This window comes from Neolamprologus brichardi, chromosome 9 (assembly GCF_056152115.1).
Source record: "Neolamprologus brichardi isolate AB-2024 chromosome 9, ASM5615211v1, whole genome shotgun sequence".
Lineage (NCBI taxonomy): Eukaryota > Metazoa > Chordata > Actinopteri > Cichliformes > Cichlidae > Neolamprologus > Neolamprologus brichardi.
Window position 1 is genome coordinate 22,427,596 of NC_142112.1, and position 15,509 is coordinate 22,443,104.

Below are 15,509 nucleotides of genomic sequence, written 5' to 3' on the forward strand. Positions count from 1 at the left end.
TACACTTTCAGCAGGCCCACAGTGACATACGGGACTTTTCAAGGTATTTTGAGGGTCAGATTTCACTTTACTGATTTAGTAGTCTGATACTAACTCAGTATATATTTGTAATCTCTGATAAGTATGAGAAGGTGGCCCCTTCCTTTCTGTTTGAGCTGCATTTGACAATGGTACACAGACTAATAGAAATTTTTAAAGTATGACTAGCGAATATAGCGCCACGGAGACCTGACTCAGTGCTGCACAAAGCTCCACGGATATGATGATGGCAGCCAGTTAAAAAATTCAATATATCACCCATGCCTAAATAGTTTTGACACTTTTATATGTTAGAGAGGAGCTTGGCATTGGCAGTCTGACAAATATAAGGTGCACAACCCTGTGAATGTCACAAAAAGTGAACAACTCCTAGTTGTGTTCCTGACTTGGTGCACTGCAGGCTCCTCCAATCAGTTTGACACCGAAACAATTATTTACTCACAGGTTAAGTTAAAAATGGCAACCGCACGGACACAAGTGGCGTGCGCAAGACTTCCACGGATGGTTGTTCACGTAGAAAGAGCGCCCAGATATTACATGTAAGCATAAGGATAAACTCACATTTTTGACTAAGGACATTTTGAGAGAAAAGCAGCAGAAAAAGAAGAAGTGTAAGAGAGAAAAACACACTGGTGGGAGTCACAGTAACAGGTGCTGAGGGTGGAGGCCATATCTCACTCTGCATGCTAATTTCAAATCCTTCAAATGCATGATGGGAACCGCTTCAAACGAATGATCATGTTCAAACTAATCACGTCCTACCCGTTTACAACACATTCCCTCCTTGTACACACACACTGATAAAAAACACAACAACAAAAAAATATTAACACTGCCCAAATCACTTCTTAATACTCTAGCTACGATACAAATGCAAGCGCAGAAGTGGGTTTTATTTTTCTTCACCTACAGAGTCAGAAAACCAAACTCTTATATCACAGCTATAGGGAATAGCAGTCCCTTTGAAGATGATGGGTGCAGTAAAATGAGCATATGTCTGCTCCTGTCAGTGTATTTGTGTGTGCCGGTGCGATACGGTACGAGAACGAACTCTGTTTGACCAGTTTAAGCCAGTCAGAGCAGAGCTCAGGCTGACTTCAGGGTGACTACTGCAGTGAAGCAGAGAAGCCATTAGTGGACTGCAGTGAATTGGCAGTAATGTATGGATAAAATGAGTGCATCTGTGTGTATGTGTGTGTTTAAGTATTTGTGATAGGATACACTGTAGAGTTGCTTACCTAGCAGAATTGTATTTTCCTACGCTTTGATGGCTGGTATGCATTTGCCAATGTGAGTTTATTTGTATATGTGCGTGTTGTTGTTTTTTTAAGAGGTAGAGACAGGATAAAGAGAGCCTGCCTGTGTGTGTATTACAGCTGGCTAGTCTTGGCTGCACTATGTGTGCTCAGAAAGCTAATCAGGTAATTGGTCAGGGGGACATTCCTGCTCTGCCCCAGTGTCTACAGCAGCTCTGATAGGAAGCAGCATGTGAATGGATAAACAGGGCGCATGCTGAAATGTCTCTCTGTAAAGGCCTAACAACACAGGCAACTCACGCCACTGTTTGCAGGAGTAGCACCACATGAGAGAATAGCGCAGCGAGAGTTTAGCAAAGCAGCGCTCCTCACCATAGTCTAACAGTTTAAAACCTCTAAAAATGGCACAAGGCAAAAGTTGTAATTACTGCTTAGTAGTTCCTGTGGGTAATTTAACTAACTTACCAACAGGAGGTCTATTACTGAAGGTTGTAATTTGGAAGCAAATGATGAGAACTCTGTTAAGTGCCCCAAGTGTTAATTTCTTTTTGGAGGGAAGGGGTAAAGGGAAGACGGTTCTTAGTGAGATGTGCGTTCACAGGGATGCACAGGCAAGAGAAGGAAGCGATGATGCAAAGAAGGAACAGATCCCATAGCTTGCAGCTACATGTGCATTCTGCACACGTCTGTACTGTACAGCACTCTTGTGTCAACGTGTATTGATTGCATGCACTACAGAGTGGTCTGCTTCCAGCATGACACATGGCTGTTTAATGAGCTAAAGCACCTCTTCGTCCTTTACCATCTACAATGACAATTGTAATAAGGCAAAACCTCACACTGTAAGCAGTAGATCCCACTAAATCTGCACGGTGGATATGCAAGCATTTGCATTGCTCACGTATGCAGGAGAGCAAAGTAACCGTTTCTGACACTTTCACGTTCTATGGTAGTCTTGTTTTGATAAGCCCATGCTGTTAGACGGGTAATCACATTTCCTTTGACAGGAACCACAATATGATGTAGACTCAAATTTGGGTCAACATTTTTCTGTGCAAGCTGACTTACTTGCACCAGCAGAACATCATCCTTAAAGTATGGTTTTATATGTGTGAGAGAGATTTAAAGAGTGCCCGAGAGTTTCAGTCTGTGAAGCGGTGATCTCTAAAACAGCCCAACAGGTGGCGGAAGCAACTGAGACAGTGGAGTCTCAGTTCGTATCTGTGCAGATGTGTCGTTTGGCGGGATATCCGCGTGCCCCAGGCAGTTTCGTTCGGTCACAGTAATTGACAAGCTGTCAGCCAGCCAAGAGACACCCATGTCCTTGGAAGCTCTCGAGGACTCCCTCCGGGGACAATAGCAGTCATGATACGCTCACTGATGCCTGATACCCCACAACCTAAACAAACTCCCTGAATTAAAAGGGGAAAGAAGTCGAAAATAAGAGAGGAGGGCAAAGAGAAAGTTCTGGAGGTCGTGCACGAGTAGCAGGCTAAGACAGTTTTGACAGTGACATTGAAAGATGACATGAAGAGAGAACTCTACCAGGGTGGTGGGTAAGGACAAATCTTCAATCTCTGGTGACACAGAGTATCCACCCTGCTCAAGTGTCGGTTGCAGTATAATAAATTTTGCCAGTCCCAAGGGGTTATTTTCCATTTGTTACCTTGGACACTTGGATAATGATTTCTCTTGTGCAAATCAACGACGGAATCGCAAAGAACACGGACAAGAATAAAAAAGGCTGAAGTAAAAAAAACAAAAAAAACCCACCAGATACCGACAGAGCCAACGCTGCTTCACAAGCTCTGTGATTTAAGCGACTTTGCCTAAGCTTTAGTTCTTTTTTGTCAACCTGTGAGCTGATGAATTTCTTCCTCAGCCATTGTAGACTCCTGGTGGACTATTTGAGCTATGGATTTATGGATGCGAGGAGACACTGAGCCTGCAGCACACAACACTTACTCTGCATGAGTCGGCTTTCTGTGATGTCTGTGTTCCAAAGAGGAAGTATATCTATTCACATATCTACTGAGACAAGCGCAGTGTGTCTGTATTGCAAGTATGAGGGTAGACATAAGAGGATTTCAACAGTATAGAGCACATTTACACATTTTATTTCAGGCTTGTTTGAATAAAATCAGTGTCACCTTCAGCATGTTCTGGACTTGCAGAAACAGCTCCTCCAATACTCCCTGGAGGGCTTCCTGTCCCTGTCACCTATAGAAGAGGCCAACGGCTGCCAATGATTTACTTATTCTTTGTGTTAATAAAATATGTCAATGCAAAGTCATATCACAGGTTACTTAAGGTGACATGTGAGTGTCTTTATAATTCAGAGCCAAAGTAGGTGAAGACACGCAGAGGGAAAGCAAGAGACATGCCGGTGGAAGACAACCAAACCCTGAATAAGCAGGAAGGCAAGAGCAGAAGAGATCATGTGGAAGAGGAGACTACAGGAGAGGCAATGTCACCTGGCCAGACTGGCACCAGCAGATAAAACTCGTCACAAGAGCTGCTCTCGTCTTCCTCGCTGATATGCACCCTTCACTTGCTTTGTCCTTGTGGAGTATTTGCTGATTATGTTTGACAAGTTTCACGGTAGGGCGCTGTTGGACTGACAAAATTTGCCACAGCAATTTTCAATCAAACATCTTCCAGTATCACATCTTTCCCGTTTCCATTTGCATTTGTTTCTCCTACAGTTTACTGTTCTCTGTCACTTCTGCAACTAGGGAGAGCAATTATTATCACCCTCTATTTATTCATGTATGGCTTCCGATACTGTTGGATTAATAATAATAAAATAATCGTGTAAATGCTAATTTGCTTATCATCTTTTTGGTAATTGTCTGTGGTGCTTGCTGTGTTCCACAGGAACAGATTTATTCACAACATTCATACGTGACTTAACCTTTTCAAAACCTACATGACGATCTTTCTGCTGCACAGCAATCAAGTAATTAAAATAGAATAAATTAAAATAGAATAAAATAAAATAGAAAATTTGCCCCATATTGCCCACACTATTACACCACCACCACCTGCCTAAACTCTTAAGAAAAGCCAGGATGGACTCGTGCTTTGATTTTGGTTAGACAAGCTTCTACCAGCTGAATGCTGCAGCAGAATCTTCTGTTGTTCAAAAATTTTGGTGAGCTCTTGTGTCAGTTTCTCGACACAGCGTGGACCTCTGCTGCTGTAGCCCATCTGTTTCATTCAGAGATGGTCTTCTCTGTTCCTTTCCTATCACCTCGAACCAGTCTGGCCCTTTTTGGCTGATCTCTGGCATCAACACGCCATTTTCACTCAAAGAACTGCTGCTCTTTAAGTATCGTCCCAATTTTGCCACTTTTTTATCGGCATCGGTCAAGGATTTCATCCACGAGCCAGCTCTACGTCAACAGTGTGTAGATTATCCTCTTCAAAATAACATACTGTATAGCGCAATACAATTTGGGACAACTAATACTAGTTAGAGCTAAAGTTGGGAAGACACAGAATGAGCACTGTGGATTTTTTCTGCCATCATTTACATTAAAGTTGAGCTGGAAAGGTAATGGACAAACAGCCAAATGAACTTTGTCTTTGCAACCTTTAAAAACACACACGTACATTATAGAAATACATACAGTATGAGCACTGATAGTGTCTGGACACTGTACACACATGGTCATTAGTCACCAGCTGAACAAACAGAGGGCAACTGTCAAGGCTCTTTGTATCACATGATCAGCTCTCCTACACCACCAGCATGACTATCAGCTTCACACATCAGTAAGCCCCGAGGATCAGCGGGCTGTAAATGGACTTGATATCTTTATTAGCATGCACCAGAGCCACTGTACTCTCTCTCTCTCCTGATTGTTTCCTGTCTTCTTACAAATACAAGCATACTCCTCCCCCCTGCCTGACACTGCACGCTTTAAGTCTTCCTCATTTTGGACTTCACTCATCGTGTCCCTGCTTGATCTTCCAGATATCACAGAAATGCTTTACCTTCCCTCTTTGTCCCCATCCTGCACTCTCTCAGGACCAACCTGGCCTTGGGCCGTGTGTTGAGCCGCCTGTCTCGTGGTAATTACTCAAACTGTGCCTGAGGGGAAGCCGTGTTAACCCGTGCATGACCACACATCTGTCACACCAAGTTACCAAACTCAAGACCATCACAGAGTTTGAAGTAAAAAATAACGTCTAATTGATACGGATGCTGCAGCACTTTCTCTGGCACATTATGATGCAATTTAACCAATCCTAACCTTCTCTCCCCTGAATTTTGATGCTGTTCATTTGTAAATGAATCACTTACCCTACCAGCCAGACATCAAAAGGGAAAAAAGGCTTTGTTTCAATTTTCTCACGGTGTCGTAATAAATTACCAAAGGAAATCATTTTATTCTTAATTGACAGGTATTTACCAAGCCTACACATTTGCTTAAAAGGATTCAAAGTGAGCAGATATGTGTCTGCATGCTGTAATAACCCACCAACAGGTGTGCATACAAATGGCTGAAACTACAACCAAAAGAGCAAGCGTAGAAAACCCGAAGCTATACTTAGTCTTGAAGATGTAAGGTAACGAGCTTATGTGGATTTATGATCAAAGCGACTCACTTCTCATACTGGACCATATGCAATATGATATACAGAGTGTTTTTGATAATTAATGCTAAATATTTAGTAATGCCCACTGTTGCATCACCAGTCTTTAGGATGATCATTCATTAATTTTTGCTTCAGGTCAGTTTGGCTAAGTGACGGATGGAGAGGTTTCAATTAAGTTACAGAAATCCAAAATAAAGAGAAGAAAAGGAGTTAAATTGGATTTCTTTCCAGCAGGAAACACAAGGAAATAAGATATATTTCATCTTTTAAGCTATGTGTTTTCTTTAAAGTTACAGCCTTTGTAATTAATGACATTTTTGTCAATGTTCTTGTTTATTCGACCTAGATGAAACAACACTGTAAATATGAAGTAACATTTATGTTTTGTAGTGCGTCTTCTGTATATTGTAGTTTCAATATGTCACACTGGCCTATTTTACAAGTGCTCTTTAAATGACCTTAACGCTGTTATCGTTTGTGCTAGAGATGAAATTCGAACAGCTTTGGAAAGAATAGAAGAAATTTGCTGTAAAAAAGTCAGCTCCACCTGGATTTTACCATGTGCTCGTCACATGATCTTACTCCTCGACAATTTTAATCTAAAGAGAAAATTAAAATAGTCCCTGACAGATGAGAATTATTTTGTAATTTTACAGCCAAAATTACAAAAACACATCCAGGTGACCTGTATGATACTTGGATGATAAAGGATTAAGGAGTCTAGTCAGATTCTCTGAGCACCGAAAGTCCTTTTGAATTTTTCTTCACAAATTTGCTTAACCCATGATGTTCTCGCTCAAAGTGATTAGAAAAGGAGGTAGGAGGTCGTTTTTTGGATTATTTGACTGCACCCTCTCCCTCCTGTCTGCCACATCCTGATTAGTCCCCCCCCCCCAAACACCTGTTCCCTATCTGCCAATTACTCACCCATCTCCCATCAGTGAGCTGCTCACTGCAGGATGTGCTGTTCCTGTATGTTCCCTGTCAGATCGTCTTACTTACACCATGTCAAGATTTCCAGGCATTTCTTAGTTTTTCTTGTTTTCTAGTGTTCTTGTTATTTCTCATGTTTAGTCATTGATTTTCTTGTGTATGACCTTTTTGGGCTGTTTTATGGATTTGCCTTTTGCCTGCTCCCTACTTGGACTTCAAGTCCTTTCCTCTCTCGTTGTTATATTGCAGAAAAGGCTGACCTTATTTCCTGTAAGGAAAAGAAATAAGACAGCAATCCATGTTCAAAGAATATCAATTATATTAATTCCTGATCTTACTGACCTATGATACACATTCCTAAAAAATAAGACTAATGTTCTTCTATGTTCTAATTTATAGTTAATTTAATGATTTTACAAAATATACTGTTAATGGCATTTTCTAATCATTTGAATGACAGCTTGCAGTCTTACAAGAAATGGATGCAGGCAGAAACATGGATATCAGCATGGCGAGTGAAGGTGAGACAAAGGTTCTACCTCTGTAGGACGGATGCTGTTTGGTTATGAAAAGTAGAAAACTGTACTTTGCAAATTATGACTTACGTCAACTCAAATACCAAGTAGTCCCACACGCATTAAACTGTGATGCACTGTGTTTTCTGACACCTTTCTAACCAATTTGAGCTAAAGTAGTTCATCTGTTGCATTGAACTACCCAGCCTCAGCCTTTGGTCCCCACATGCATCAATGAGTCTTGGCCATCCATCACTGCTCCGTCCTCCGACCAGTTTAAGATACCGACCACACGACAGTTTTTAAGATACCCTGATCCATTCATCTAGTCATTGCAATTTGGCCCATGTCAAACAAATCTTTTTTGCTTTTAACACATCGACTTTGAGGACAAAGAGATTTGGGTTACATCTCACAGTCCTAGTTCCATTGTAAAGTCAAATGCTCAAAGTAATTAAGATCAAGCAATGTAAATTAATATTGTAATTTATCAAATTTTATGTGACTGTTTTACTTTTTGACTGATGACTCTCAATTAACATGAATCAATTCAATATTTTAGGTCTTTAACTATTAAGCATTTTATTAAGTCTTATTTCAGAGTATTTGTTTGTATTGTGTGAATATGCACTGTTTCATTGTTTCAGTGTCTAAAGTGGGCGCGACAGGACTCCAGGTTTGTAGTGGCTCAATTTTGGACAATAGCATAAATAATATGCTCTAAAGTGCCCAGCACTTTAATTTACCTGCAATTAAGCAGAACATTTAACATGTTATAACAGTAATTATCTACCTGAGTTCTGCCATTTGGTTTTCCTATACAGTGTAGATAATCTTGAAATGGGAAAAAATCACAGTAAATGCAGGTCTGACACAGTGAACACATATTTATTAAATTTAGGTGTATGTTTATGGCCAACATGAAATATTAAAGTTTCACTGAAACAGAAAGATGAGGGATGTTGGTAATAATGTTGGTGAAAATGCACAAACACACTCAATCACACAGAGTCCAGTAAATTATCTCCAAAGGAAGTGGATCAATAGGTCAGGTGGTGTGTGTGTCTGTGCATATACGTGTGTTTCCCAGCCCTACCTGACCTCTTAACAGCACTGCAGGGCTGGACTTCTTAAACCCTGGACGCAGCACATTAGCAGAACTACACAGCTGAGCAAGTTGGAGTGGAGCTTTTCTACGTGAACAGATAAACAGTTCACTCAGAGAAATCTTCAGGGAGAAGCAAAGTCATTTAACTTCACTCGAAGCAGAAACACCAATAAGTAGAAACTGAGCAGCCTACTCGTTTAAATTCCTACACCTCGACCCAAAGCACTGGCTCAAACAAAGTGCAAATTCAATACAGGTGTTCTTTTTTTCCCCAGTCATCGATTTCAAATCTGTCATTCTCACTGTGTAGAAGTAATTGAGCCTGATCCTTTTTTTTTTAAGGCGTATGAATGATGAAAGCAATACATACACAAACTTCAAAGAAATTATATGCATTCGTGTTGCGCCGATATTTTAGAAGCAACAGTATTTTTCATTTGCAAGTTTCTAAACACTGTTGTGAACAACCCAGACCTGTTCTATTTAATTAAATATGTATGTAAATCACTTTAAATACAGTCCACATCATTAGTGAACTTCATTAATATCGTCGAGCAATCACAGCAGCCTCTAAACTATAACAAATACTCAATTCATGTCAAACCTGTATTCAAGCTTATTAAAGTCACAAAGGAGAAAAAGTCAGACCCCAATTGCTTCACAGAGCAGGGCTGCATTTCAACATCTGACTGCTACACCAGTTTCCAGTTCAATGCTGTGACATTTCTTTGATCCGGGCAACATTTACATGATCCATCAGTTCACAGTTCCAACAGAACCATTATATCGGCTAAGACATGATTGACAGACCACAGCGGGGAGGAATATGAGAGCGGGCTTTTTACACCGTCTGCTGATAAAGGCAAAGAATGCACCATTTTACACCAACTGTGTTACACGAGTTTAAATGTCAGAAGCTTGCAGGTAGATCCTGCAGATCCTCCTCCGATAAAGCAAAGATTAAAGAATTAGACCCATTATTTCATTCAATTAATGAGCCCCGTGTGTTGACGAATGTCAGGAAAGGGGGGCTTTTATAGTTTTAAAAAGGGGCACTTACAATGGAGTATCATACTGGGTATAACAACGAAACCTGAGCATGTGACCTTCAGCTTGCTTTAATGCCTAACACTGACTGGGATTTGAATTGGAAAAGGGCAGGTGTTTGAAAAGAATATCAATTTACCAAAACACTTTACAATACGTTAGAGAGCAATTACTTCAGTTATTATGAGAGACTGCTTCACTGTTTAGGAAGAATATTATGTCTGTGTTGACTCAGCTTGCTATCTCTGCAAAGCAACCATTTCATTAGTGGGGTGTGGTGGGGGATCGATTCTCTGGCAAATCATAAGCTGTGTCTCATCAGAGCGAGTAAATGAACCCTCGCTTCTACTCACACTGTTTAAGACTGCAGCTGGGTATGAGGAAGGAGTGATGGCGCTTTGCCTTAGGAGGAAAAAAATTAAGCTGAAGTTAGATTTTTATGCAACATGAAAGCCAAGGGTAGATTGGTACAGATCGGAGAATTCAAGGAGGGAGGGAGGACATAAACATACATAGCCAATATTGTAAGAGGACTCTTAATGGAGACAAAGGACGTCTTTTATTTCCATAACAAACTTGTACACTTGCGTTCGGAAAGGCTCTTCAATAAATATATTTTGGCAGATCCTTCAGCAAACAAAGGGCGGCCTTTACTATGAAGAGTTATGTAAAAGCTGAAGGAGACAAACCATTTATATTTTCTGTACGAATTAAATTGTTCGCTAAAGAACGTCTCTACAGAGTGCTACCGCTACACAGAATTTCTGCACTAATGAGCTAAAAGACTCCTGGGAATACAAGTGTTTAAGTTCAATCATCATTAATTTAGTGGTGTTGTGACGGTTATGCTGCGTTTGGACTTTTTTTGTGTGGATGTGTGATCCACTTTCCACTGTTTGTGTATCTGAGAACAGTGTTGAAGTTTAGCTAGCAACGAGCCACCACAACAGAGATTAATTACCTGTGGCTAGTATTTAAGTATTCAAGTATTCGTGTTCCTGTGACAGTACAGTGAAATGAATACCATGTTTTTAAGCTTGCTGTCTCATCATAGTCAAGGGCCCGAGTGCAGAAGACTGCAGTTCCTTTAGTGGCCCTTTGAGGCTGGTTCCACAAGCAAGTCGGCCACGTTAAACCTCACCGTGGAAAGAAACCACTTTAAAGCCTGCTACAATTTTTTGCTACTTCTCATCAACTCAAAGAACTAGATCTCTCAGTCGTGTTTGTGGTGTCGGTGCCTTTTCAAAGTACATTATCTCTCCAAACTGTCCCATTCTGTTGCTTGATCACTAAGCCTTCTAGCATTTTATGTCATTAGGAGATGTCTGTTTATGTGCACTGCACCCATTGAATTCCTCTTGCTTTGCTAATGTAGCCTGACAGCTCGTACTGATAACTGTCCCCTTCACCTTCACAACAGGGTCCCACAAACCAATAGGTGATATCACAGTGGTTACATCCAAATGGGCATAGTTCAAAAACAATAAAGACTAACCTCATAGCCAGCAACATGTAGCTTGAGAACCTGGTTAGTGGTTTTACACTCAATGCCCACTTTGTTAGTCACACCTGTTAAACTTCTTATTAACGCTTTAATTGGCCAATCGCACGTCACCAACTAAGTGCATCTAATCATGTAGACATGGCTGAGACGACCTGCCGAAGTTCAAACTGAGCATCAGAATGGGGAAGAAAAGTGATTTGAATGTGACATGTTTATTGGTGCCAGACATGGTGGTCTACTTCAGAAACTCTGGATCTACTGCACAACATATTGAACCTTGTGGCAGATGGGTTACAGCAGCAGAAGACCACACCACGCAACACTCCTGTCAGCTGAAAATAGCAAACTGAGGTTGCTATTTGAAAGGATGAAGCCATCCTGCCTTGTTTCAAAGGCACAGACCGGTGTAACGGTGTAGGGGATATTTTGTTGACACACTTTGTACCAATTGAGCATCATTTAAACACCACAGCCTACATGAGGATGGTTAGTGAGCACGTCCATCCCTTCATAACTACAGTGTACCCATCTTAAATAATAATAGTGTCCAATGACTGTAGCTCTATGACACTTTTATATATTTTTGTACAAAACTATTTATGGAGATTCAAAAAGAAAGAGTAAAATGGCAACCTTACAGCTGGCAGTATTAGAGAATAAAACCTCTATTATATAGTGTGGTAGTGTAATATCTTTCACAGTAAGAGTGTGCTGCAGATTATAGAATACATATTATAAAAGCAGCACTTTGATGTAGGCAATTCTAGCTGGCAGCACATTATTGTAATTTAACAGGGCAAGTGTTAAAGTGTTTGTGATCACGATGGCTTCTTGTTTATAATGAATCTCTGTAATACAAGACCATTATATTGTAATAGTATCACTAAGTTTTGTTTTTGTAGTTCACTTTGCCATAACTGTCCACACTGTACTCTTGTAGTACCTTAATTACAAGTACATTTATAAATTCATTTTACCTGTAGGTGTTGTATTGTTTGGATATCAAGCTTCCAGCGAGCCCCTTTTTTGGTCTGAGCAGCACAGAACAGCTGTATCATTCCTTCACCTGTATCAATTTTCTATATCTGATCCAAAAAAAAGGAAAAAAAAAAAAAAGAAAAGAAATTACAGCGAGAATTTAAACCTCTCTTCAGGACTTGTCCAATAAAATAAAATAAAAAAAGAACTTGTTTCTTCACAACTGAAAGCACACGGATGGATTTTCTTTAGGACAACAATGAAATGGTCAAGGGTTTTCAAGCGCAGCAGCAGGGTAGCAGCTACATCATTTTTCTCATGAGGAGAGCGACAGACCCAGGAGAGTTTTCAATATCCCCCTCTTACTACACCTCTTTCGCCCTGCTGGCAGTTTCCCCAGCAAATCTACACGACACAATGCAGCCTCACAACATGCCATTCGCAGCCTATTTGCTGTGAACACCTCGCCAACGATCCCCGTCTCTGTAACTCAGAATAACAAGTCTGTTTGATAACTTTGGGAGACAACTCTGGATGTGAATGGTTCACTATAAAGTCTCATCGCAGATGTTTGCAACAAATGCATTTTTGATCAGCGCGCCGAGCACTTCCTTGGCTTTAATCGCCTTCAATCGTCACATGAAGGAAACACAATTTAATTGAGCACGGAGCAAGGAATGAAAAAGAAATCACAGACAGGCGGCAGGGATGGGTGGGGAGGGGGGACAGGTGGAAGAGGAAGATGGAGGGAGCAAAGACAAACAATCAGAGGTTACAGAGGCCTTTCAACTGAGCGGTTTTGAGCCTGGTAGGAAGATTTTCTCTCTTCTACGCTGGTGAAATGCATGTTAGGCTTGATTCACTGTCCACGGTGCTGAAACAAGCCACAGCAGCTCCTGTAATCCATGCACTTCAAGCTCTGTGCGTTTGCCGCTTCCACACATGCAGCTGGGGAAAAGTGAAGCGTCAGCACATTTGTGAAGCACACGAAGTGCACGTATAGAGTCAGTTCACGTATACAGCCATCCCTCTGTATCCTTGCCTTCTTCTCATGGTGATAAGTGATTCTTGAAATCAGGCTTCTGCACCTCAGAGAAAAGCTACTTCTAATAAATCTGATTATGTCTCACACCCGTGCAGTCCTGCTTTCAGCAATTAATCCAGGAGCAAACAAGGGATGAAGTCATGCTTTTCCTAACCCCCTGGGTTTCTTACTGTAGCTCTCACCCAGAATAACCCCCGATGAAGAACACACAGACGGTTTCAGCGACAAACACACAGCGAGGCTGGCTGTGTCCTCTGTAGCACAACGTATAGTAAAAGCTAAGCCTACTGTGTGCAGTCTGAATTACAACTGGCTTCCCCCAACTTCACCAAACTGTAAAAGGCACAGAGAGGATGCTACATCCCAGTCTTCTTAAATGCAAATCACCAGCAGAAGGATGTAAGCTTGGAGATGTGAGGGCAGACAGAGCAGCCGATATTGCTTTATAGGGTTTGCAGTGTCGTTTAAAGGGAAGCGCAGGGGGAAGACATCGGCTGTAGAAGTGCAAGAAAATAAATGTTTTTATTTGAAACCAGTCCTTCTGATGTAAACTATACGACGCATGAGTAATAATGCAGTAATAAGCCAGTGACAGTTCACGCAAACGCGCGCTCGCCATTTGGCACAAACTATAAATTAAAGCGAATAACGCAGTCCGGTGCACAGCAGTGGTGGTCCTTTAAACCGGCTGCCAATAACTTCGGAGTTGGATGCACATTCGTACACTCACCTCAAACAAGGGTCCGATTTTATTCTTCTCCAGATACGACTGAATTCTTGACTGTTGAAGAGACGCCATGGAGAAACTGCTGTGTTGAGCTTTTAGCGGGATGAAATCATGAGGTGAGCCGCTGTCATTCGTCCTTCAGGAGACGTCTCGGCGACTTGAAATGTAGAAAATGTGCACCGAGCCACGTTAAGTTCAGGCAGGTTTGCGTCAAGTGCGGAGCGGGCGACTCTGAGTCCGGCTCATCCTGGAGGAGAGTCAGCCCGGGACCTTCCCCAGCTTGTCGCCTTACTGACTCTGTGGCTGTAGCTTCCCCGCATGAGCCAATGCCACAGCGGCTCTGTGACAGAGATTACAAATCTTCCGCTTACTGGCTGCCAGTTTTAACCGCGCCACGGCCACTCCCACTTATACACCGGGCACTGCCTAGCACTATCTTTAACGAGACTGTGGTGTGTGTGTGCGCGCGCGCTTCAGCATGATAATTGGGCAACAAATTCGTGCACTGACCACAGTTACTGTGCATTCTGCTAATTACCACAAGAAAACAAGCGCACTTCTCTCCTCGTATCTTTAATTAGACCACATTACCTGCACACTGATAAGTAAAACTGCATGCACACCTAAATAAAGAGTTGTTGAAAGGCGGGTACCTTCTACACCAACCACAACCAACAAGGCCGGTGGAAAAGTGGTCATTTTCAGGAGTAAATCAACTACAGAAATGTCCCCTGTAATCAGCTTTAATATACATTTTACAAACTGTATACATGGCAGGATTATTATTATTGTTTTGTGGGATTTTGAAGGGAATATGCAGAAAACCCCCAATCATCTTTATTTTTACATTGATCATACAGAGGCATACGGTCTATGTAGGAAACATCACCCTTTGCATAGTAGCAAGCTAGTCATCCACTCTACAATGATAGCATGTTTTAATCCTGAGTATTGTCAATATATATATAAAAATATAGGAACACGGAATATAGCTCCTAACTCTATGCTGTTTTTTGTTAATACTGATAAAAATCACTGAAAAATCTTCATGTGCATGCCTAACAATCTGAACCCAGTGAGACAGTATGACTCTATCAACACTTTCCCCCCTTGTTTTTCTTTCTTTTTGCTAAATGCTGTGCATATTAACAAGTGAATAAAGATCTTTTCATGAAACACACACACACACAGTCATATGATTAAACAGCACGGAACTGACAAAGCACTGAAGTCAGAGCTGAACAGAAGCTGACAAATTACTGGCTAATTTGAACAAATACTGTGCCAAATTACATCCAGTATCCTTCTAATCATTTATTTCATATGCAAATAAAGCTAATACCATGAAATGCAAATGTCCCTCATAAAAACAAGAAGAATAACATGCAGACACTTAACTGATGGGATTAATTTTGTTCATTCATTAAGCTAATTTCGCTCTGACACATTGTCTTGTCAGATGCGTCACAGAATAAAAAGAAAATCAACAATATGTATCAAATACAACAGTGAAAAATGTAAAGTATTAAAACACAATCTAAGGTTTAGAAATTCTATTTACACTTTAGGCAGCTACTCTGGACATGTAAAATGAACCCAATAACTCTCTTTAATTAGATTAAGCTATCGGTGGAGGGAAAGCGTTGCTGACTCAAAAGATCCTCAAGACCTCTTCCTGGATGCGATGCATTATGGATCACCATCTGGGGGTGGAGGCTGGCACAGCTTGTACAACCTGATCAGAGAAACACA

The 15,509-nt window shown here is 41.1% G+C and overlaps 2 protein-coding genes across 2 annotated transcripts in view; both read right to left on the minus strand.

Moving 5' to 3' along the window:
- c9h8orf34 (chromosome 9 C8orf34 homolog) overlaps positions 1-14,068 on the minus strand; it is a 71,300-nt gene extending 57,232 nt beyond the window's left edge. The window contains exon 1 of the mRNA XM_087845617.1: positions 13,761-14,068. Within this exon, the coding sequence (XP_087701743.1) occupies positions 13,761-13,829 (69 nt within the window). The 5' untranslated portion in view covers positions 13,830-14,068. The remainder of the gene's footprint in view (positions 1-13,760) is intronic.
- A 1,117-nt stretch (positions 14,069-15,185) lies between these two features.
- prex2 (phosphatidylinositol-3,4,5-trisphosphate-dependent Rac exchange factor 2) overlaps positions 15,186-15,509 on the minus strand; it is a 91,077-nt gene continuing 90,753 nt past the window's right edge. The window contains exon 41 of the mRNA XM_006794596.3: positions 15,186-15,492. Within this exon, the coding sequence (XP_006794659.2) occupies positions 15,447-15,492 (46 nt within the window). The 3' untranslated portion in view covers positions 15,186-15,446. The remainder of the gene's footprint in view (positions 15,493-15,509) is intronic.